The sequence below is a fragment of the Psammomys obesus genome, unplaced genomic scaffold (assembly GCF_907164565.1).
Source record: "Psammomys obesus unplaced genomic scaffold, mPsaObe1.curated_primary_1811, whole genome shotgun sequence".
Taxonomy (NCBI): domain Eukaryota; kingdom Metazoa; phylum Chordata; class Mammalia; order Rodentia; family Muridae; genus Psammomys; species Psammomys obesus.
In genome coordinates, this window is record NW_026596034.1 from 25,750,921 (window position 1) to 25,775,272 (window position 24,352).

The 24,352-nt window shown below is 44.5% G+C and overlaps 1 protein-coding gene and 1 long non-coding RNA gene across 7 annotated transcripts; one reads left to right on the forward strand and one right to left on the reverse strand.

Annotated features, from left to right (window-relative positions):
- Nucleotides 1–1,283: 1,283 nt before the first annotated feature.
- Nucleotides 1,284–12,648, reverse strand: Atxn1l (ataxin 1 like). 4 transcript variants are annotated; one of them, XM_055621102.1, is made up of 4 exons: nt 12,543–12,642; nt 10,007–10,068; nt 6,307–8,526; nt 1,284–2,572 (listed from the first exon to the last, which is right to left on the reverse strand). In XM_055621102.1, exon 3 carries the CDS (start codon nt 8,408–8,410, stop codon nt 6,347–6,349), a length of 2,064 nt encoding a protein of 687 aa, XP_055477077.1. In that variant the 5' UTR covers nt 8,411–8,526; nt 10,007–10,068; nt 12,543–12,642; the 3' UTR covers nt 1,284–2,572; nt 6,307–6,346. The 4 variants fall into 4 exon arrangements, with proteins under 4 accessions (XP_055477077.1, XP_055477076.1, XP_055477074.1 ...); XM_055621101.1 differs by having other exon boundaries at nt 1,284–2,760; XM_055621099.1 differs by having other exon boundaries at nt 1,284–8,526; nt 12,543–12,648.
- On the forward strand, nt 12,045–23,995 carry LOC129686928 (uncharacterized). 3 transcript variants are annotated; one of them, XR_008721714.1, is made up of 3 exons: nt 12,045–12,178; nt 20,625–20,723; nt 21,400–23,995. It is a non-coding gene; the product is annotated as an uncharacterized LOC129686928 (long non-coding RNA). The 3 variants fall into 3 exon arrangements; XR_008721715.1 differs by lacking the exon at nt 12,045–12,178 and adding an exon at nt 12,776–12,835; XR_008721713.1 differs by lacking the exon at nt 12,045–12,178 and adding an exon at nt 16,243–16,288.
- The last annotated feature ends 357 nt before the right edge of the window (nt 23,996–24,352 follow it).

The window sequence follows — 24,352 nt, forward strand, 5'->3', positions numbered from 1 at the left end:
CTCCCACCTTTGTAGGTCTAAGACTTTTCAAAAAGGTCAAATAACTCCCAGTTAAGTCCTGCCTAGCCAGCTGAAAAAACAAAAACCTCTTTAAGAATCACATTGACACTCAGGAGGTGGAGGCAGGCAGATCTCTGAGTTCGAGGCCAGCCTACAAAACAACAAAACAGTCTACAAAACAAGTTCAGGACAGCCAAGGCTACACAGAAAAACCCTGTCTGAAAACCTAAAAACAACAAAAAATTACACTGAAGTTTGGTGGTGCACACCTTTGATCCCAGCACTTGGGAGGCAGAGGCAGGTAAATCTTGTGTCAGTTCAAGGCTAACCTGGTCAACAAGTTCCAGGGCAGTCGGCTACACAGAAACCAGAAACCGTCTCAATGGAGAAAAAAAAAAAAATTACATTGAAAAGAGAGTAAGTACTTACTTGATCCAAATGCTTTTCACAGAGTTCCATACTGAAGTCCTATTTGGAATATTCCAAATGACCGGATATACTGTGTCCCAAGGAACATCTTGTATACTTTAGATGGATTATCTCATCTCTACAATATTCTGAATTAGTACAAACTCAAGAATTAGATGTGTGATTTTGAAACCCCAGCTCACTGGATGTTTGCCAAACATGCTAGAGCCTCCAGCCTTGTTCCCCACCATTGCAAAAACCATAGAACAAGCCAGCTGTGGTAATGCCCATCCTTTATCCCAGCATTTGGGAGGCAGGGACAGGTAGGTCTCTGAGAGTCTGAGGATAGCCCGGTCTACATTAGTGAATTTCAGGACAGCCAGCATTAGGTAGAGAGACCCTCTCTCAAAAACCCACTGTCCCATTACTGTGTAACTTCCATTAGTTACTCAATTCCTGTCACAAAATGGTGGTAATACTATTGACAGACGACTGATAAAGCGCTTATGGTAGTTGTAGGACCTGGTAAATAAATGTGCTTGAGTGTCTCACCACTTACAGCGGTGAGCTTTCTAAGCTGGAAGCAGTGGCTATAATTGGGGTGACCTCAGCAATGTGTGGCAGTATGCCAGAGTAAAGGACCTCGTGGAAAGGCCAGCAGTTAGGACATCTAAGGCTTCTAATGATTGACCACCTTAGTCCACAGGTTTCCCGGACTCTGAAATCCACACCAGCGGGAGCAGACCATGGTTCAGGTAACTCCCACTTTACCAGTGTTTACCAATGCCCTGCACTATCTTTGCTCCAAAGTGCTGCCACCTCCCACCCAATGGCCACCCATCAGACAGATAGGAAAAAGGCGCAAACACCAAAAGGAAAAGCTAGTAGTTTATATAGATTGATATATAGATATATAGATATTGATATATATTGTGTTTACATAGTCCACAAGTTAAATGCAGGTATCCATAAGAAGAGCATTAACAATAAAAATACAATCTGTGTGTAGCCAAGTACAGAGACTTAAAATGGTAAAACAGCAAAAAGGATCTCACAAAAGTACAAATATACAGTACAAATTGATTTATTTAAAACAGTTACAAAAAAGCACAACAAAATAGAGATTATCCTTAGAATTATTAATGCTTTGTTAAAGATCAGGTAGGATTAGAGGGTAAGAAACGGTACTGGGTGGGAGGAGCACCTGACTAGTTCTAAGGCTTTAGATACAATGCGGTTGATTACATATTAATTCAGCCATTACATACTGGGGATAATGGTTGGGGGATCAGTAATTTATCTACAGGAACTCCTACAAAAACCAGATCCTTCCAGACCTCCCCAGTGTCATCCTTTCCTACTTAGGACCCTAAAGCCACCTGGATGACAAATTTCGCCTCCTTTCTCCACCCCATTACCTATCCGTATACTCTCCCCTCCCCTAAGGTGCTGTGCAAGCTGAGAGCAGTCTGCTCTCTGCAGCTGGAACATATACTGTTTTGGCTACAGGGATCCTGTGTGACTAGGAAAATAGGAAGTGTGTAGAGGACAGCCGTATTTTAATACTTCAAGTTAGCCGTGAGTACAGTCAGTCTCTTCCCCAATCCAACTCAATGAGTGCACTATGAAGCAAGTGAGGGGTCCACCCTGCCTTCAGCAATACCAGCAGCTCGCCAACCCTCACCGTTTACAACTACATGGAAAGCCCCTGGCAGGGGTGGGGTGGGCAGAAAACCACTGTTACCAGTTCTCTCTCTGAAGTACCGAAGACCCCTAACATAAAGACAGACTAAACGTTTGCAAGTCTGACATTAGATAAAGGCACATGGGCTACCGCCAACACACAGCAGGCAGGAACCCAGTCTGGGGCCATCTTTACTGCCAGGCATTTGCAGTGGAATGGCTTTGGGATCACACAGACTGTTGAATTTGCAATCTACTAGGGAAAGATCTAGGCTTAACAGAACTAACAAAGAAACCTTTAGTGTGAAAAGTGCATTTATTACTATTATTCCTGCTGAGGAGGCTCAGCAGGGCAAGCCACACCACCTCTCCTTCTGCCCCAGGAACTGTGCATAGTCTGCAGGTAAGGAGAGAATGCAGCCAACTCTAGCATCAAGGGCCAGTGTCATCCTGGGCTTAGACCTTGGTCCAAAGGTGGATCCTAGAGTTGAAAAACAAAACAAAACAAAACTGACAGCTGCAAAGACCCAGATGCTTATTTTATTATTGCATAATGTGGGAGACCTTTCCTGCCCTGGGGAAGCTAGAAAGTGAAGGCTTTCAAGCAAGGGCTAACAACATCCATCCATAGTATTCCGCTCTTCAACCGTAGTGTACAATTTTTCTGATCTAGAAAGTACAAAAAGGTTCAGTGTAGTTTAGTAAACTTAGTCCTAGAAGGTCAACACATCTCTAAAACATGGCCTTTGTCTTACTTGCTTCTAAGACTGTGGCCTAATCTCCCATGGCCAATTCAATTAACCTGGTTATCTTTCCCAATGTCCATCTTCAGCTCATGCCACTGTAACAACTCAACTCTTCACTATGCCTACTCAATGGAGGTTTAAATTATGCTACCATCCTGTTCTTAGAATGCCTACCATACCCACTGGTAAAAATAAAATTAAACCCAACCAGGGGAGCCATTTCAGCCAAACTTCAAACACGCAACCCCACCCCAGAATCTGGGGCTAGATGAATGCCACTGGGATGCTGGTTCCAGCCCTAATATGGTTCCTCTTGCTCTGAAACAGGATAGGTATAAAGTACCATAAAAAAAGAGAGAAAAACCTCTAATAGGACCTGCTTGTTTATCTCTCAAAGGCAAGCAAATTTTTGAGAGCACTGAAGCCACATCCTTCCAGATCTACCAGCCCATCAACAGCATTCAGACCTTCCTATTTAACATGACTGCAGCAACACTGGCAGAACACAGGTAAGAATAAACAGGGTGCCTGATTTAATCTACATGGCCAAAGACATGAAGGACAGGAGCTATAATGGGCAACAGGCAGGATAGCAAGCAGACAACAGCAGTGGCAAAGCAGCAAAGAGCAAAGTCCATGGTATTAGGACCAAATGGGACCATACAAGTATGGGGGTCAGTCCTAGCTCTTCTTGGTATATACTCTCAGCTCTGAGGGCACAAGTCCCTTCCCCACTTTCTGCCTTGATAAGCATGATCTAAATCTTAGATTACTAATCATCCTTTACCAAGTTCCCACTCTTCTAAATTGGCATAGGTATTTCTGTTCAGTTTCAGATAGCAGTTCTTTCTCTAAGTTCTGGGAGAACAAAACAAGCTGGTCTTTGTCAAAACTGCCCAGTCCCCAAAAGCAGACAGCTGACCGCTGAAATGCTCACTCTAAAACTCACTGGTGTCTCTTACATACTCAGAGTAAGCACTACTAAAGCTCTGACAAGCACGAGAGCGCAGAGCTTCTTTTCTAGGGGTACACACTTCTGAAAAGGTAGCTCTCAGCAAACTCCAAGTCACATATACGTGGAACCACATCAAGGGAGTTGCTGTTGTTAATTTACCAGACAGGGCTAGAAACAAACCACAGAAGAAAGGTCAGTGCCCAGTTTTCTTTTCCAGGATTAAGCGAGCATTGCCAGGCTGGAAAACTACATATAGCCCAAGTGCAAAGTGATTTGACTTCAACATTATATGTCTGCCCCATGAGGAAGAAGCTCAGTGGTATACCGGGTAGACACTTCTTGAGCATCTACCATATGTTACTAAATTCCCGTGATGAACCTTCTGAGGAGGGGTACTTGTCAGAAACCCATGCATGCAATAATCCCTAGGAATGAGTTGCTCATGAAACTGTCGAAGAGGCGAGGCCTTCTCCCAAGGCTCTCATCTGAGAGAATTCCTCCAGACTCAAGCCCACAGGCCCCCACTTGTAGGAAACAAGCCAGAGAAGCAGCAATCAGAGAATGGGGGCAAGAGTAGAATAGGACATGATCTCCAATGCAGCACAAGGTTGGTGTTTGACTCTGACCTAGACCAGACTGAAGTACTTGCGGTCAAATTAAGCAGCTTCCTTTGAATGCCGCCCTAAGAGGTCACTAATCAGGAATCTGCTCTCAAGGTATGACACAATGTAGAGCTTGTAGCAAACTAGTCAGTTTCTGTCACTCTGTTCCCAAAGAGAACAACCCTTAGCACCTGAACACTAAGAATGATTCCATTCTCAGAACTTTCCCTCCCCCCAGGAGGTAGGTAAGATTATTTATCCCCATTTGGCAGCTGGGGAGGAAGTGAAAGAAAGATCACAAGACTTGCCTTAAGTTTTGCTCATACCTCAGAAGTGTGGGACTCCTGATGACAGGCCAGGCCTTGGCTGGTCCAAGTCTATCTATGAAGGGAACACCTCAATCATACCCTAGAAGTCTAACTAGAGAGCTGGGTGAAAAATACCCTGAGTTGCCTTCAAGAGTCTAAAAATCACCTCCCCTTTAAACCTCCTCCCAAATGCTCAAACTACCTGAAAGTTGATGGGGAGAGCCTAAATCCTAATACCCAATGAATCCTACAGTCCAAGATGACACTTGGACTGACAAGTTGTAGGGAAAATGTGGGCATAAGACAGATGGCAGCAAATACAACTGAGATAGAAAATACTTTCTGTAGAAGAATCCACCACCATACAAGGAAAGATCTGTTAAGATGTTAAAAGGACTGTTCTAGACTTTCAGAGCTGATGGTGGAAGGGACAGCTTAGAGAGGCTGAAACGCTAAGAGAAGCAGTGGATTTGAGATGGGAAATGCCCAGCAAAGGGCATGGTTTCTTTCTTGTTTCTTCACTATATTGCTGCCAGTGGATGAGGACATGATTTAATTTCTAAATATAAAAATTATAGCTCATAGGGAAACCAGAGACCCTTATACACCAAAAACTAGAGGTCTTAGTGGACAAAGGCAGTGCAGCTACACGTGAGGCCCAGGTCAAAACACCATGCAGAGGTCAGGGCAGCAGAAGGGGGGCAGCGCAGGCACTTAGGCACAACATAGACAGACAATGGAGGAGTGGAGGTGCCGAGGGGAAAGGTCCTCCAGGTCTTTCCAAAGTTACTACTAGAGACTCAGGGAAATGTCAACGCAGGCCTGACACGTTAAGTGGGAGTTTAGGCTAGCCGCCTTTCAAAAGCCTTGCCTCAAGTCCATCATCTAGCAGTCTTTTCCCTAAAGCCCCCTGACTGGGTTTCTGGCAGGGCAGTCCTTCATTCTCAACCCTGAAGGGGCTTCTCTCTCTTTTGGCCCCTAAACTGCTAGAAAGCCTTAAAGAGATGGCGAGGTGAGATGGGAACAGGCAGAAGCAAAGGATCAAGCAGAGTTCTGTAGATCATGGTGCTCCCCAAACCCAACCCCAGCCATAAACTTCTGTAACAAAATCACCCTTTAAAGTGCACGTCTTTCACAAGAAGAGTTCTGGGTGGGAACCCTCTTATTTTCAACCATTGGGCCTCCTACCCTCCCACCAAAGGGGTGGGGAGAAAAGAAAAAAGAAAGAAAACAGTTTTACTGCTACTATAAGCTGTGGATCATCATTTTTGGCTCTCTCTTTGCTCCCTCCCTCTGCCACCTGCTCCCAAAGCCTGTACTTTCCCTTGCAGGAGCCAGGGATGAGTAGGAAAAAACAGGGAGGCCCTGATTTTGGAATGTTTCTTATCCTATGTGCACTCCCACCGTCTCTTGCTCCAAGCCTGCTCTTCCTCATTTCAGCACCCTCTAGGGCTGTCCTGAAAGGATGCCACAGGGTAATGAGCAACAGATCCTGCTTCGGGAGGCTGTCTTTATGCCTCCTATTTCCTCTGAATCTCACTGCCAAGAGAGCCATTCTCTGCTTGGCATGTGCAAATGCTCTGACTGCTCACGGTGAGGCTCACCTCTGGGGATGAAGCCCCAGTCCTGGGCTGGGAAGGAGGTTCATTTTCCTGCATTGGAACGCCCTTCGATGGACAGCTTTACCTCCTGTGGAATGAAGGAGGGACGGAGCAGAGCAGCCCGGGCCTCCTCCCCTTGCATGCTGTATCTTTGGAAGCTTGGGGCTGGCCAGCAGGCCTGAGCACCAGGCTCAGGCTGGGAGGGCTCTCCCACCCGGGATCCCTCTCCTGAAGGCTGGTTCTTCCCCTCGCTGTCACATAGGTCTCTGGGCCCCAAGACCGTCCTCTCAGGCCTTTCTCGGGGCATACCCAGCTGGCCTGGGGGAGCACAGCCGGCCTGAGAAACTGAGTTACTGTTCAAGCTCTGTAAACTGATAGAGATGCAGACATCTCCAACCTGTAGCCGATGGCAGGGCAGGGAGAAGAGTTGTGCAGTCCGCCCAGGGCTGCAGGAGGACCAACCCTGGCCATATACAAAAAAGGGGTGCTCGGGGGGCACCTCAATGCTCACTTTGCTCTGCTGTTCACCAACCACGAAATGCAGCATAACAAATCCAGGCCATTGGCTCTCCTGAATGTCCACGACTGTGCTAGAGTCAATCTTCAGCCCCCCACTCACTTCGGCACTGCGCACAAAATCCTGGGTTTGGAGGTCCTCTACCCGCTTCAGCTCCCCTGTAGCCAGTTGAATAATGGCGCCTTTCATGAAATGGGAGGGCAAGTGGGAGGAGGTAACAGGAGGTGGCGTTGGCTCCTTGTCTGGGAAGGTGGCTCTGGCCTGCATGTCCAGACTTGATGCCACCAGGATCTCCGAGCCCACAGGCAGCAGGCTAGGGTCAGTTCCAGTGGGCACCAGGTTGCCATTGGCTACAACCACTGCTTTGGGTAAAGGTCTGTGTTTTACTGGTTCCTGATGGGACTGAGGGTACAACACACGGGCCTGATTTTTTTCCACCAGTTCTGTAGGATTCCTGGCTGACCCTCGTCCCTCACCCTGATGGTCAAGGGTATGATGGGATAGGTTAAGAGGGCTAGATTCATCTTTCCTCTGAGCTGCCACCACACGATAGTCCTGAGAAGCTAAAGCGCCAACTACACGCTGGACCTCAAGGTCGGTGTCTGGGGTCCCTCTGCGTGCTGGTGCTGCCACCTCCACTCGCGGAGTCTGAGAACCTGAAAACAACTGTCCATCCACCACGCATTCTACCACCGGCACCAGTCCTTGGCTTTCACCCTTGCTGCTGATGGAGTCAAGGGCTTCACTTTCTCGCCTTACACTTCGTTCTCGCTGTCTCTGTCCATTGGCAGCAGCTGCTTCCAGAGCAGGCTGGCCCTCCTGAGGGGTAAGAATGGGGCTGGCACCTGCTGTTGGAGTTTCATGCAAGGTATATCCAGCAGGTAGCCTAGACATTTGATAATAAATGGGCATCCGGCCTGGAGCAAGATCCAGTGGTTGAGTGTTCGGGTGATGTGGCACCTGGCCGGGTGGGGAGGTGGCAGCAGAGGACTTGTTGAATGACGGGGCTGGGGATGCAGCCTGCGGGGGAGGAGTAGCTTCTTCTGCTAGGAGTGAGGCATATGGCACAAAGTGTGGAAGGTGAGTGGTAGCAAGGCTGGCAGAAGGAGAAAGGAGAGGACTGGGTAGGAAATTAGGTGGCACAGCATAAGGAAGGCTATAAGGAGAGCCAATAAACTGCAGTGAGGTGGATGGGAGCTGAGCATAGTGGACTGGGGGATAATGGATTCCTGGATGTTGAATCAGTGAAGACGCTACATTAAATGTGGTGGGTAAGGGGCTCATGTTCACAACAGATGGGAGGCCAGTTGGTGAGAAGGTGGCAGGTGGCACAGCCACCTTATACAGCATGCCATACTGATCTACTGTCAGACCAGTGATGGCCTCAGTTCCATCACCCCCGAGGCTGACTCTGGCTCCTGTCTGGCTCTGACCAGCGACCACAACCCCTCGGGACCATTCAGGGGCATCACTGGAGGGTGTGTGGTTTGTGGAGCAGCTGGTGGTTCTCCCCATATCCTCGCTGGTCACAGGGAGGTCTCGTTTCTTTGGTGGAAGGCATTCCTGACTCCTCTCATGAACAGGTTTCATATTGCTGTGTGGTGTTGCTGGGGCCTGGATGGGGCTTGCCTGCTCCTTCGGGCATCAGAAGGGACTTCTCTGTGGCTCCCTGCACACCTCTCTGCTGCTGGCTGGGGTGCCCACATCTGCCAGGGAATAAACCAGAGGCAAAGAAAGTGACCTAGAAAATCAAGTCAAACAAAATATCAAGAATTGCACCCAAAAAGAAAGAAGGAAGGAGAGTGGCAAAAAAAGGGGGAATGAAGAAACAGCAGAAAAGAAAAAAAAATGTAACTAATGAGAATAATAATAAGAAAAAAAAAAAGAAACAGCAGAAATGGAGGCTGTCTCTTCACCTGTTAGCCTAAGACAAGAAAAAAAAACAGTCAAAAAAATCCACAAAGAGCTATGAGGATGAACATTCAAGATACATAAATGACCTAAAGGCTCCATAATCTCTCACTATCAACTTCTGGGTTAGTTATGCTTTTCATGAGGCCCTTAACTCTTCTCAGGCTCCTCCCTTGAGTGAGGCTTTGAACACACATCTTTGCTGCTGGCTCTTTTCTCCATTTCTCCTTTTGCTATCACAGTCTAATGTGCCATCTTCTTTCCCTAAATGTATGACCTCATTCTTGCGTCCTTACTCCAGCTTAATTTGGGTTATGATCTCACCTGCTCCCATTGCTTCTAACCCCAAGACTGGCTAAAGTCATGTTACTGAGTGCTGAGGTTTTCTTGTCTCTTTGTTATTATGAAAAGTTGTTCCAGAAATGTATAATGAAATGTGTTTTTTTTTTTTTTTAAATTGTTGTTGTTCTACGAAACTTTAAATTCCAATTCGGATCCCATGAGAAAAGTGATTATATCAGCTTGCTCTATAGCTTGTTTCTCCTCCACCCGACCAACCAAACAACTGTGACCTCACACAGACTTCCTGTTCTCTGGTCTAAAAGACTTTTCTCACAGATCACCTTCAATTTGCCTTCTTTTTTTCATCTTTGTTTCTTCTGCCCACGGCTCCTCATCCATTGTAGGTCTGCTCTAAGTATTAAATCATAACATTCTGGCTTTGTTTGTCCATACACATATGTTTATTTACTATTTTAAGACTATATGATTCAGAAGAAAGCTTTCTCTCCCCTTTATTACTGTCAATTTCTGTAATCACTTTTTTTTTCTTCTTTTTCTGAGACAGGGTTTCTCTGTATAGCTCTGGCTGTCCTGAAACTCGTTCTGTACATCAGGGTGGCCTCAAACTCACAGAGGTCCTCCTGCCTCTGCCTCCCAAGTACTGGGATTAAAAGTGTACGACGTCTTCTGTAATCACTTTTATCCACTATCAAAAAGCTTCCTTTTAAGGCTGCTGTGATGGCACATGAATAAAATCCCAGCACTTGGGAAATGGAGGCAAGAGTTCAGAAGTTTCAGGTCACCCTTAGCCACATAATGAAATTAAAGGCCAGTGTGAGCTAAATGAGAACCTTTTAAAAAAGCAAACAAAGAAAAAGAGAGCATCTTTTTCGTATGAACATTTCAATGTATGTGAACTTTGACAATAATTTTTCTACTATCATGTGTCAGGTGTTTTTTTCTACAACAAGGACTGCAAAGTGCTTCTATTACCTGAGCTTCTGGTGGTGCTTCTGAGCTGCTGTGGTAAGTGTCCTCCCCTCTGGCTTGGGAGCCTAAAAGACATAAGGAGGAGGTAAGCAGGAGTCAGACCTCTCTCACCTTCCTCAGGGTCATCATGAAAGGCAATTCCAAAGCCACCATAAATAAGCAGATAGGTAGATAGATAGATAGATAGATAGATAGATAGATAGATAGATAGAATCATTAAAGTCCATGAGTTCTTGCTTCATTCTCAACCCAAGAGGTAGTAATGCAGTTACCTAGAATGCTCGGGAAACTGAAGAGGGAAAAAAAAAAAGAAAAATCTGAGGCTAGTGAAACGGCTCAGCAGGCAAATGTACTTGCTGCCAAACCCAATGACCTGAGACCCATTCCTGGGACCCAAGCTGCTGAGAAAAACTCCTGAAAGCTGGCCTCTGGCCTCCACACACAATTAAAAACAAAACAATAAACAAAAAGGGGGAAAAATCTCTTATGCTTTAATTTTTGTGAAATATTCCTGGAAAGAAATTTCTATATATCAAATTTCTTTTTTTATTGTTTGTTTTTCAAGACAGGGTTTCTCTGTATAGCCCCTGGCAGTCTTGGAACTCACTCTGTAGATCAGGTTGGCCTCAAACTCACTTTGCCTTTGAGCGCTGGATTAAAGACTTTAGCCACCACTGCCTGGCTTCCATGTATCAAATTTCTTTATCATTCTCTTCCTTATTCCCAATGATTATACCCACTTCCAAACCAAATTTAAATTCACAATTAAAATAGGAGACTTAATACTGTTTGCATGTGAACAATGAGAAGCAGGAGTTTCACCTTTATTAAGGACCTATGAATACACAAATGTAGAGATTATTTAAATAAGAAAACTGGCACTAGAGGAAAAGGAACAATTATTTATGTTTCTGGGGCAGAAAAAGAGGTCAAGAGGGAGTTACTCAGAGCGAAAGCCATATTAACAGATTTGCTAAGTAAAATTAAAAGGGCAAGTGTGTGTGCACAATTCACAAGTGCCTGTGCATGCACACATGTAAAACTTTCTAAAGTGACAACTTCACACTAAGTACTGAAAGAGAGGTGAAAGAAAATGAAAACACCACTTTGATTCTATGTAGCTGACAATGGGAACAAAACTATTACTAAGCTAGCAATATATGAATCTACATTTGCCATAAACATCAATAATTTAAAAAACATGGGTTTTTAAGGTTCCGGATGCAGTTCAGTAGGTAAAGTGCCTGCCTAGCAAGCATCAAGCCCTAGGTTTGATCCCCAGCACCACACAGATTGGACACGACGGCGGACACTCGCAAGCCTACTACTACTTTTGAAGTAGAAAGAAGAGAATCGTAAATTCAAGGTAATCATCAACTACATTCAACTATATAGCAAGTCAAAAGTCAGCCTGGGCTCCATAAGACTCCGTCTCAAAGGAAAACAACAAAACATACACAAAAAACGCAGCCAACAAAGTCTCTTAGCAACTGAGCACGGAGTTAGCAGTATTGACTAGTACTGAGAAACTGCTGCCTGTTCTGTCAAAGTCACACAGAATATTGCAAGCTCGAGCCAAGTGAAAGCAACTCTGACCCAAGACTGGCATGGTTCAAGAGTACACAAAAGATGGAAATGTGCAAAAATAAATTTCTAATGCTATAAAAAAATCACAAAGTGGATACCAGTCATGCATTCATTCTTTACCAAAAGTTTAATTGAAAGCACTCAGCTTTCTTTCATTTTCTTAATCCCCCAAACGGTGCGTGCCCTCTGTAGCCAAGACAACTAAGAAAACCTGTCTTTGGGTCACTGAGGAGTTAGCAAACACAAGATAATGAAAGGACGGAAAGAGGCAAAGAAGACAGTCAAGACAGCGCACCAGGTTCCGACAAGGCAAAACATTTCAGAATCTGAAACCTGGGTGTGGGTGTACGGAGCAGCTTCAGAGAATTTCTCATGGGAAATGACACAACTTGTGAACCCAGCTGAGCTAAGGGGCAAGAGAACCATTCCAGAGACCTGCCAACAGAGCCGAGAACGCAGCTCCTCTTCACTGAGAGAGACCCGAATTCACGGAGGGGGAAAAGGTGCGCCCCACAAAAAGGGAGCCGCCTCGTAGAGACACCAGGGGCAATGGCTTTGGATGATCTCTCAATCCCTGTTCCGAAAGGGGTAAGGCTTGAACTGGGGGATTCTACGTTTAGGGAGTAGGGGGTCGGACGTCGGGCTGGGACCAGGCCCGGCTGGCGACGCTTCCTTGTTTGGGGGGCCCTTCCCGCCCTGAAAACTCGGACATCCTGGCCCGAAGGGACAACACCGCTGGGATATCAGGGCCTGAAGCCGCCTTCCGGGCCAGGCGGGAAAGCAGCATCTAGAGGGCTAGGCACGGCCTCTTTCGCTCTCTCTGCCCGCTGTTTGGGGGGCGCTTGGCCCGCAGGGGCAACGGGCTTCTAGGGGGCCCTTCCACCGGAGCTCCGAACCCAGGCCTGCTTGGCCTCAGACCAGCCCAGCGGCCACCGCTCCAGGCCCCACTCACCGGCCCATCTCACGGAGCTCCCAGGACTCCTCCCGCTCGTCCCGGAGCCGCCGCCGCCGCCGCGGCCGCCGCCATCCCCGGCCCCGGAGCCGCCCCACACCCAGCGGCCCCCCCCAGCCGGGCGCACGGAGATGGCGTCAAGCGCATCCCGCCCCCCGACGCACAGAGATGACGTCACGCTCCCGCCGGGGAGCGCCGCCTATCTTTGAGAGGAGGAAATTGGCCGCCTGCCCATCTTGTCCAACGCCCCCTTTGGTGGGAAAATGGAACACCTACCCCTCTGCATGGGTCTAGTGAGTAGGAGATCTCCTTAAGCCCCCAGGCTTGGTTTCCCTAGAGAAGTTTTCACAAGCCATCACTAGAAATCCAGACAGTGGAGATCCCTGGGGAGCTCTGAGAAGACCCAGAATTTACTAGACTGGAAAGTGGAAGGGTCATTCTAGGGTCAGGGTGAGACCTTTTCAAGGGTCAAGAGCCTTACAAAGTTAGAAATAACCCGAGGCAGCCAAAACTGTGAGCCCTGTGCAGGACCTAGAGAAAGATGATGGAAATCGTGTGGGGAATGAGAAGAAAGGATTTGGTTTAGTACAGCAGAGAGCAGTTTGGTTTAGTGAACAGAGGGTTTGGCTCCTGGTTTGAAATACTGTCACCTATTAATGCCAGTTCACACTAACTCTAGTAAGTACTTGGATGAAAAAGTGATTTGGCTTAAGTGAAAGCAAAAATGAATGGCTGATTGGAGGGGGCAGGTTTTGTTTGTTTGTTTTTTGAGACATGGTTTCTCTGTGTAGCCTTGACTGTCCTGGAACTCACAAAGATCTCCCTGCCTCTGCCTCCCAAATGCTGGGATTAAAGGCATGTGCCACCACCACCTGGTTCTGTTTTTTTCTATAGGGTCTCAAGTAGCCCAAGCTGGTTTTGAGCTATGTATCTTAGCTTGAACTCTTAATCCTCCTGCCTCTGGCTCCCAAGTGATTGTAAATCGAGTGTATTTGTTACTTTTCTATTGCTATGATGAAAAACCATGATCAAGGCAACTTACAGAAGAAGAATTTGAGTTTACTGAGAGGGTTAGGAATCCATTGTGGTGGGAAAGTATGGCAGCAAGCAGCAGCCATAGCGGGTGGAGCAGAAGCGGAGGGCTCACTGAAAAGCACAAAGCGGAGAGAGTGAACTGGGAATCGCCTGTGGCTTTGAACCTCAAAGCCCACCCAAGTGACATACTTCCTTGAGCAAGGACACACCTCCTAAAACCACCTTAACATCAACACTAACTGTGGACCAGGATTTGAACGTCTGAGCCGTTGTGGGAGTTTCTCTTTCAAACCACCACAGCAGGCATGCACTGTCACATTTGGCTAATACTTGACCTTGCCTTCAAGCTACAATTATATTGAAAAGGTGGTTAGGCCTGTTTTATACAAACAAACTGAACAGAAGAGAAGCTGGGGGGGGGGGTGTGCATTGTAAGGAAAAAGTTAAAGGTTTTTTTTTTTTCCCTCCCTTTTTAGTGGCTGTTCAATAAATAGCTATGGTGTTTGTTGTCTTTAAAGTACTAGTTGTGGATGTAGCCTAGTAGCACCCATGAGTGCGTGGGTTCACCCACTAGAACAGAGCACAATGGGACTAGGTGGTGAATGCCTATAATCCTAGCACTCTGGTGATAGAGGTAAAGAGGGTCAAGACTTCAAGGTCATCCAGCTGCCACTACAGAAGGCCCTGTCACCCAAACGATCAACCACAACAACAAAACCACACACATGCATTCAACACACACACAAAGCACGAGCTGAAGGAGCTAGTGTCTGGTCCCTATGTATGGCTGTCTGACTTTTTTTTTTTTTAAAGTACTTTAAGTTCACTACTAAACTCATGGGAGGAAGATGTAGAGAGAATTTCCAAAAAAGGCTAAACATGGTTGCCTATAATCCCAGCAGTTGAGAGGCTGAGGCAGGAGGATTGCTGCAAGTTCAGGCCAGGTTGGGCTACTCAGTGAGACCTTGTCTCAAAACAAAACAAAAAACTTCCCAAACATTTTGTGCAGTGGGAAAAAATGGCAAGAATGTATAGTATATCGTGTATATAATATTAAAAGACACGGCTTATTTATATTTGTATAGAGAAACAGTAGGATGCATCGCTAGTATTTCTGGAGAGGAAAGTAGAACTGGGCTGGTGGTTAAAAAGAAGAAAAGTGCTGGATGTTACTCTTAGAATTGTTGCAAGAGTATTATCTTAGAAAAATAGACCTGGTAGCACCTGCCTGTCATCCTAGCAGAAGTAGCAGGAGCTCATCATTAGCTATCCAGTCAGCTTGGAGCCAGTCTGGATCCAGCTGGGATTACATAAGAGAGACCCCCCCACACACCGCCATTAAAAACAAACAAACAAAAACCCCAATACCTAACTACCTGCATGTGTGTCTGTGTGTGTGTGTGGGGGGGGGGGTTAGGTGGGGGTTGGGAACCCAAGTCCAGTCTTCTGCAAAAGCAGCATTTCGATTGCTGACCCTTCTCTCCAGCCCCTCCTCGCCAATTATTTTGTCCTTTTTTCCTGGGTTTTCAGCTTTAAGAAGAAAACAAAACTCTTGAAGCTGGGCAAGGTGGCACACACCTGTAATCCCAACACTTGGGGAGGCAGAGGCAGGTGGATTTCTGTGAGTCTAGCCTGGTCTACAAAGGGAGTCCAGGACAGCCAAAGCTACACAGAGAAACATTGTCTTGAAAAAAAAAAAAACAAAAACAAAAAAAACTCTTTTATCTTTTAGCTATCTCTCTTCAATCTGGAAGTCTTTCATTTTTTCCCTCTGTGTTTTACATTGCTGCTGAGGGTTTTTAAAGTTATTTGGGTCACATGACATGGGGACTGGAAAGTTGAACTTCCCGTTCTCTGAACGTATTTACTGAATTCCTTTGTTGTGTGAAGTTGAAATTCTTGTGATGGGAGAGCTTGAACTCTGTGATAGAAGTAAACACAAGAGAAAACCTTGCTATGCTGGTTATTCCTCTCCCTAAGACAGCAGGAATTTGAAACCCACAGTCACCTCGTTCCTCTCTGATCACTGTACACCTGCAGCACAGGCAGAGGGAGCTCAGAAAACTTCCCCAAATGTGTGTGAGTGACGTTAGGGATTGAGCCAGAGAGGACACTGCCAACTTGAGAAAACATCCACATCATAGCAAGAGGAGGAAGTGGCTTAAGTGACCCTTTCTACACTGTCACATCTCCCTTTTTGAATGGCTAAGGACGTAAAGCGTCATTTTAGGAAAGGAACGCTATCTTCAGACACCAGCAACAGAAACAACTAATCCCAAACACACTCTGAGCTAGTTAGTGCGCATTTGCCCCTAGCATTAGATTGTTGTTTTTCTTTTTTCCGAAAGCTTTTGTATGTAAAATGTTATTAATATGGATATAAATGCAAAATTAGTATGGCAGCACAGGGAAATATAACAACACAGGGAAACTATGATTTATTTAATTAACCTTAAGCACAATACTGAGCAATTATTACTCCACACTAAACCACCAAGCTAGTCCAGCTTCCTTCTAGCCCAAATCCCCATCACACTTGGATTTTTTTTTTTTTTTTTTTTTTTTATCCTCGCCTGGCTTCAGTTCTCTTCTCCTGATGCTTCCTAGACCTCGCCTCCTATTTCCTGCCTCGGCTATGGGCCATTAGCTTTTTATTGACAGGTGCTGCTTCCACACAGGCACAACGGCTTCCCTCTGTACTCGCTGTCCAGGTAAGTACACATTGCACACGTGCAGTAGACAAGCTGTTTTACCTACTTCTCTATGTATCATCATCTCCTTATGGCCTTTTAGGTCATGTGACCTCTCCCGCTTGCAGGGGAGATTTCCCTTTCAGATTCATTAAGAGTTTATTTGGGGGTGGGTTATAATTTTTCACTACGATTAACCTGTTCTTATGGGAAAGGGCTCTCTTTTGTCTGTTTCCTCAGATATTTGCCTAAGACTCTGGGCATTTGTGTCCAAAACAACCTGCAGCACTCTCAAAGGTTGCAGTAAAACACTGACAAAGCCATGGATTTTGGCCCACTCCTGTGACTCCAGTACTTGAGAGGCTGAGGCAGAAGGATTACTACTAGTTTAAGGCCAACTTGGGCTATATATGAATTTGAGTTTATACCAAGCAGCATGACAAGATCCTATCTCAAAAAACAAAAACACAAAATCCAAAGAATCTGTCCGATAATTAGAATACGCTGAAGGAAACCTAGCCTCAAAATAATTAGTACCGAGCCAAGTGTGGTGACACACACCTTTAGTCCCAGCACTCAGGAGGCAGAGGCAGGTGGATCTCTGAGTTTGTGGCCAGCCTGGTCTATATAGCAAGTTCCAGGACAGCCAGGACTACACAAGGAAACCCTGCCTCAAAAAATCAAAATAATAACTATTATATTTATTATTTAATATATTATTGTTTTAACAAAATATCAATTGTTTGATTTTTGCCAATAAAGACTCCGGAACCAGGTGCTGGGGTGGAAGCTTGCTAGCTCAGAGGACGAGAAAGCACACAGTTGACCTTCCTCCTCAGCTGACACCTGAAAAAGAATGCCCCCTTCTTCTACACCATCTCAAACGAGACTCCTCAAAGTGAATGTCCCTCCCTCCTACTTCATATGTGTCTCTATTCATCTTCTTGACTTTCTCTTCCTTTCTATGGTTTTTTTCTTAATAATCCTATGTTCACTTCCTGTCAACTGGTTGCTTGCTCTGCCTCTTGACCTATGGTTGACTTTATTTTAATCTGTTTACAATATTCAAATAGAAAGCTCTTGATTTAAGGTGTGTGCTAAGGATGAGCCACACCGCAACTAGAAACAGGCTTTTCCAGGAAGTAACAAAATCTCAGGGTTCATAGTGTGATCACATATCCTGCAACAATATATAGTGATATGTTTATTATTATTTTTACAGCCTGGGTATGGTGGCTCACGCCTTTAATCCCAGCACTCAGGAGGCAGAAGCAGGAGGATCTCTATAAGTATGAGGCCAGCCTAGTCTATATAATGAATTCCAGGACAGCCAGGAATACAGAAACTCTGTCTCAAAAAAAAAAAAAACAAAAACTAACCAAACAAAAAGTATTAAAATGGGGTGTGAGAGAGAGAGAGAGAGAGGGGGGGGGGTGAATGTGAAGGTCAGAGGATAACTTGCAGTTGGTTCTATCCTTCCACCGTGTGGATCCCAGGGACCAAATTTAACATGCTTGGCCATGCACAAAATCTTGATTTGAATTAAAAGACTGAAAAATCTAAACAGGCCACAGAGAAACAAATACATTCGGGCCACTCTTGAGCCACCAAGAATTCCTTACATGGAATTCTTTGAAACGAATGGCGTGGATGTGGGAAAATCCGAGTCTCCGAATACACTTTCTACTTACTGTAGGAGGCTTGCTCAGCAAGGCGATTTGTGACCTGCAATGCCTTGGAGTATAAGCATGTCCAAATCCTCTTTCTTTTGGTTTTTGTATGGTCTGTATGTTTGTTTGTTTTTGAGATAAGGTTTCCCTGTGTAGCCCTGGCTGTCCTGGACTCACTTTGTAGACCAGGCTGGCCAGGAACCCACAGGCATCTACCTTCCTCTGCCTTCTGAGTGCTGGGCTTAAAGGAGTGGACCAGTACCTCTCAGCTCCAGCTCTGCTTTCAAAGCTCATTGCTCTCAGGTTGATTTACAACAAGTTATCAATTGCCTGAGCCTTCTGGGGGAAATAAGAGAAGAAAGGTTAAGCAAATATTCCCTGCAACCCTGCTAGCTGTCTCTTTGGCACTGTGAAATCCCCACGGTGATAAAATCTTCTAAGCCTTCACTTAGACATTTTGGAATGTAAAGGAATGTTTCTGGCCTTCAGGAATGTGCTAGTTGCTTACTAAGGTGATCTACTTGTTCCAAAGGTTTCCACAAACTGTTCTGTGTCCTGACTGGGTCAATGTCAACACTCTGGTTCTAATAGCCCACTCCAGTCTTCCAAGATACTGCTTTTTGAGAAAACCTCATAAAGAGAACTCCTGATCTCCCTGTGGTATTTCTTACAACACAGGGATCACAGGTAATCTCTAATTATCACACACACAAAGTTTAACTTCAAGTTTCCAGAGGTTTAAAATATAACATGACCACATTCCTGGCTCCTTTGCACTGAAATGGAACATTATCTGGTCAGTGTTGTCAGAGTTACAGTAGCAAATTTTTCTGGAGTGGCTTCTTAGCTATTTTTAGAAAAAAGTTATTGCTTCTGCCATGTGATAGCTTATGTGGCGTTTCACTGAGGAGCAAGGACAGCAAGGTGCCTTTTCCCCCATGTGACTTGTTTTCTGTTATCTTCACTATTTCTCATTCCAGTGCTCCACACAAATCATTATCATCTCTATTCACAGAAAAACTTGACATCTTTGATTATGAAGATGGTTTAGGAAGCTGGGAGTGGTGGCACACGCCTGTAATCTCAGCACTCAGGGAGGCAGAGGCAGGCGGAGCTCTATGAGTTTGAGGCTAACCTGGTGTACAAAGTGAGTCCAGGACAGCCAGGGCTACACAGAGAAACCCTGTCTCAAAAAAAATGGTTCAGGTGAAATAAATATTACACTTAATTGCAGTCCTCTGGATAGTGCAGCAGGACAGTAATCCCTGCTACTCAGGGCCACAAGTTTAAAACCAACATGGGCATCTTAGGACGACCCTGTATCAACAACAACAATTACAAAAAAAAAATGTCTGAGGTATGTATGGTTCAGGGAGCCCTGGATTCAACTATCAATGCCACAAGCAAAGAGAAACGCAGGGAGTTCTCTGCGCAGGAAAATGGTCCTCCCATTATTTGCTGGTAGGGAGACAGCTTTAAACTTTAATGCTGATTTAAATTATTATTATTGTTATTTATATTTTATATGTATGTCTTTTGCCTGCATGTGTATATGTGTATTATGTGTGTGCAGCACACAAGAAAGCTAGAAGAGGGTGTTGGAACCTCTGGAGTTGGAGTTGCGGTTGGTAGTGAGGCATCCATGGGTGCTAGAGACTGAACCTGGGTCCTGTGCCAGAACAATAGTACTTAATTGCTGAACCTCTGAACCCTCTCTCCAGCCCTGGTTTTATTTTATTTTTTGTTTTTTTTAATTATTATTATTACATTAACTCTTTCTTTCTGTTTTCTTTTTCTTTTTGATTTTTCAAGACAGGGTTTCTCTGTGTAGCCTTCTGCTGTCCTGGACTTTCTTCATAGACCAGGGTGGCCTCGAACTCACAGAGATCTGCCTCCCTCTGCCTCCCTGAGTGCTGGGATTACAGGCGTGCACCACCACACATTAATTTTTTTACATGAAATAAATTACATAATATTTTATACGTAGGGCTGTCTTGCTTGAGTGTATGTCTGTGCACTGCATGCATGCGTGTCGAAAAGGCAAAAGAAGGGCATCGGATCCCCGGAACGGTAGGTACAGAAGGCCGTGAGCCACCACATGGATGCTGAGAACAGAACCTAGGTCCTCTGGAAGAACAGCCAACACTCTTAACCACTGATCCATGGATCCAAATTCTTTTATTACATTTTATTTACTTATTTTGTGTGTACGTGCTGGGTGGGGCTGGCTTCATCCTAAGGAGCATAGGCGGAAGTCAGAGGACAACTCAACTAATTTTGGGTTAGGATCTCCAACAATTTCTGAAATTACTCTAAACACACTTCCGCCAGTTTTCCCCTACATATTAGTGCAAATCAGCATTCTTTGCATTGATGGTTATGAGGTCAAAATTTTTCAAACTGTGAAAAATGTGGAAGATGTTCTCTGTCCTGCAGTATCTATGATTTCATTCTTTATACAAAAAGAAACATGCAGATAGATCCTATTAGCATGTGTGGTGGTTGGAATGAAAATGGCCCCATAGGCTCATAGGGAGTGGCACAATTAGGGTGTGGCCTTATTGGAGTAAGTGTGGTTTTGTTGGTGAAAGTGTGTCATTAGGTGTGGACTTTAAGGTTTCAAATGCTCAAGTCGGGCTCAATGTCTCTCTCTCTCTCTCTCTCTCTCTCTCTTCCTACTGCCTCAGGACCCAGATGTAGAACTCTCAGCTCCTTCTCCAGCACCATGTCTGTCTGCATGACACCATACTTCCAGTCATGAAAATGATGGACTAAACCTCTGAACTGTAAGCTAGCCCTAATTATTATTATTATTATTATTATTATTATTATTATTATTATTATTATGGTTTTTCAAGACAGGGTTTCTCTGTGTAATAGCCCTGGCTGTCCTGGACTCGATTTTTAGACTGGGCTGGCCTTGAACTCACAAAGATCCTCCTGCCTCTGCCTCCTAGGTGCTAGGATGCAACCACCCCAGCCCTTACTCAACCTTAATGAAATGTTTTCTTTTATAAGAGTAGCTGTGATCATGGTGTCTCTTCACAGCAATAGAAACCCTAACTAAGACAGTATGCAAATTTACTTTCACTTTTAATGAATGGTGACAGTACATGTATTCAAAAATTATTTTAAGATAAATTTCTTTATGTTTTTGATCAGTAAATGCTTGATTTATGTATCTGTTTGTATACCTCCATAGATAGTATGGCATAAAAAATTTCACAGATGAAAAGGTGTGAACGGAGAAATTTAGTCAGACTCAGTAGTATTTATTTTTGCTAACATGAACAATAAAGACGACATGGACAGTTCATGCAATACTTGTAAATTTTGTTCCTATAGCCCTCGGGCACAAAACCAGGGCTTCATGTATGATGTAGATGAGTGGTTTGCTACTGGACAGCACACCCAGAAGTAATACTTGCAAATTTTTTAACTTTTATATTTGTCTATTTTCAGGTGTATGTGTGTCTTAGTGTTGTATTGCTGTGAAGAGACACCATGGCCACAGCAACTCCTATAGAAGAAAGCATTTAATTGGGATGTGCTTAAAGTTTGAGAGGCTTAGTCCACGGAGGAGAGCACGGTTTTACACAGGCAGGCATGGTGCGTATAGAGGCTGGCAGACAGCAGGAAGGAAGAGACTCTGGGTTTGCGATGGGATTTTTTGAAACTTCAAAGCCCAGCCTCAGTGACACACTTTCTCAAGCAAGACCAGACCTCCTAATCCTTTCAAATAGTACCACTCTATTGATCCTATGGGGACCATTTTCATTCAAACCACAACATTCCTCTCTCCCTGTCCCCCATGGACTAGTGGCTACGTAATAATGCAGAATTTGTTTAGTCCAACTTCAAAAATCCCCCATAGTGCATCACAATCTCAATACTGTTTTAAAGATGAAAGTTAAAAGCCTCTTGGGAAACTCAAGACAATCTCTTAACTGTAACCTCTGTAAAATCAAAATTTAAAAAGCAGATCACATACTTCCAACATGCATTGGCACAGAATATGCATTGTCTTTCCAAAGGGAGGAAGGGTTGCATCATGAGGAAACAGTGTACCCATGCAAGACCAAGAACCAGCTGGATGAACTCCAGAACACATCTCCAAGTCTTATGTCAAAGCACTCCTCAGATCTCCAGCTCCTTCCAGCTTTGCTGACTGTAACACACTTCTCCCTCTGAGGCTGGTTCTGCTCCCTGCTAGCAGCCCCTTTCAGCAGGTGTTCCATGGTTCTGATGCCATCCAGATTTTTAGGATATCAGAATCACAGGAAGCATTTGAGCTCAACCTTTGTGGGGAGACTTCGATTCAGTCTTTAAGATGTGGTCAAGGAATTTACATTTGCAGGAAGATTTTGCTTTTATATAACATTGTTTATCTAGTGTGTGACATGCTTTTTTTTTCTTTTATTCAACAAACTCCCTCTGTATACTTACTTTTCTATATGTGCTTCCGGCTGCAATTTGAGTAATACCAAAAAAACATGGAAGGAGGTTGCCCATCATCTGGCCACTAGGGAGGATGAAGGCGTTTGCATTCTCGTAGGGCACTTTACCTTGTGAAGGCTATGAAGATCCTGGAGTTGTGCTGTGAACTGCCGCTGGCTCAGTGTAGCTTGAGTGAGGCTAGCACTCAGGATGGTGAATCAGGTGGATGATGAGTTCAAGGCCAACGGAGGCTACATGGCCTGACTCTGTCTCAAGAACAAAACAAAACATTCCTAAATAAATGACAACCAAACCTCCACCAAAATAAAAAAAATAAAATAAAAACTAACCTGAAAACAGGAGGTGACTAAGCCGGTAAGGTTTCTGTTGCAAGAGGATTTGAGTTCTGAACCTCAGTGCCAAAATAAAATCCATGAGCTGCTGATAGCATCTATAACACCAACAATGGGGAGGCAGGGAGACCAGGGGAGACCAGAGCTCATTAACCAGCCAGCCTAAACAAATCGATTGCATGCCTCAGCACAAGTATAGCATCAGAGAACAGCTTGTGGGAGTCTGATGGTTTCTTCCACTGTGGATTTTAGGGACTGAATTTAAGTTATTAAGCTTTGTCTTTTGCCTGCTGAGACATCTTGCTGGTCATTTATCTGAATTTGTGGCTGGTGGCTTCAGGGATTTTCTCCTGATAGATTCTTAGGCACATGAACAGGAAAGATATCTTTCTGAATCCAGTTTCAAAGTTCTGAAAGAAGGACCCAAAGGCTTCCCTTTCCTGAGCATAGACGTCACCAGTAAAACAGAAGACATGCTTGGCGTAGTCACAAGGAGCATGGACCACTTGAATCAGTTGTCCACCAGTCAGGCAGAAAATGTTGAAGCATGTTCCTTGTACACTGGCATTTTGAGAGAGATCTTGATCACATTTTTTTCCCACAGCACCCAGGGAGTAATTGACCTATAGACTGGTTGACCACAAAATCTGGTTCTCCTTAAGGTGCCAGGACACTCACAAGACAACTGTCTTCTAACAAATTCCATACACTTCACAATAGATAAGATGTCTCTAAGCACTTTTGGTTTTTAAAAAGTTGTGCAAGTAGGGTAAAAAATTTGGGTATCAGTAAATAAACTGAGCACATGAGAACATTTTTCCAGCAACTCTAACATGTGCTTTGTCTCTTGCAAGCTGGTATAGTAAGTCTCTTCTAGGGTAAAGCTGTCAGACTACACTTGGGAGGCAGAGGCAGGCAGATCTCTGAGTTTGAGACCATCCTGGTCTATAAAGCTAGTTCTAAGGCTGCAAGGGTTATACAGAGAAATTCTGTGTCAAAAAAAAAAAAAAGTAAAAAAAAAAAGAAAGAAAAAAGGATATAATGTGATATAGGTTCTTTCAGCGTATATAAAATATGTATGCATACATAAATACACATGTATATGTGTATGAAAACACACAAATGTATACACAATAGGCTTACATAGGGGTTTATGTTCCACTATTATAGTTTTAATAGAATTCTTGCTGGGCAGTGGTGGTCATGCCTTTGTCTCTCAAGTGCTCAACTTAAAGGCAGACATCACCACAGTCAGTTTCCATGATGTCTTTGAAGAAAGGAAAAGAAGGAAACGTGAAATCTTGAGTTTTATAATTTTGTGTTCCTCTTACATAAGTGGATTCTAACTTGGCTGAATCCAGATCTGGACTAATCTGGGAAGCTGCCGGATTACAGACAGAGGTGTTTAGCTGGAAATAGTAAGCTAGACCAGTTTGAACCTGTGGCCTGATGACTGGGGAGGGTGTGGCTACTGTTATTTGTTTAGAATAGAATTTGGAGAAATCCTTTCCTCTCTTAAAAGGGAAACTGCATTATCTTTTGTGAGTCTTTAACTGAAAAAAAAAAAAACTTTTTAATGATGGGAGGAAATAAATGAGCTTTAAAATCAAATGAAACTGGGCTTC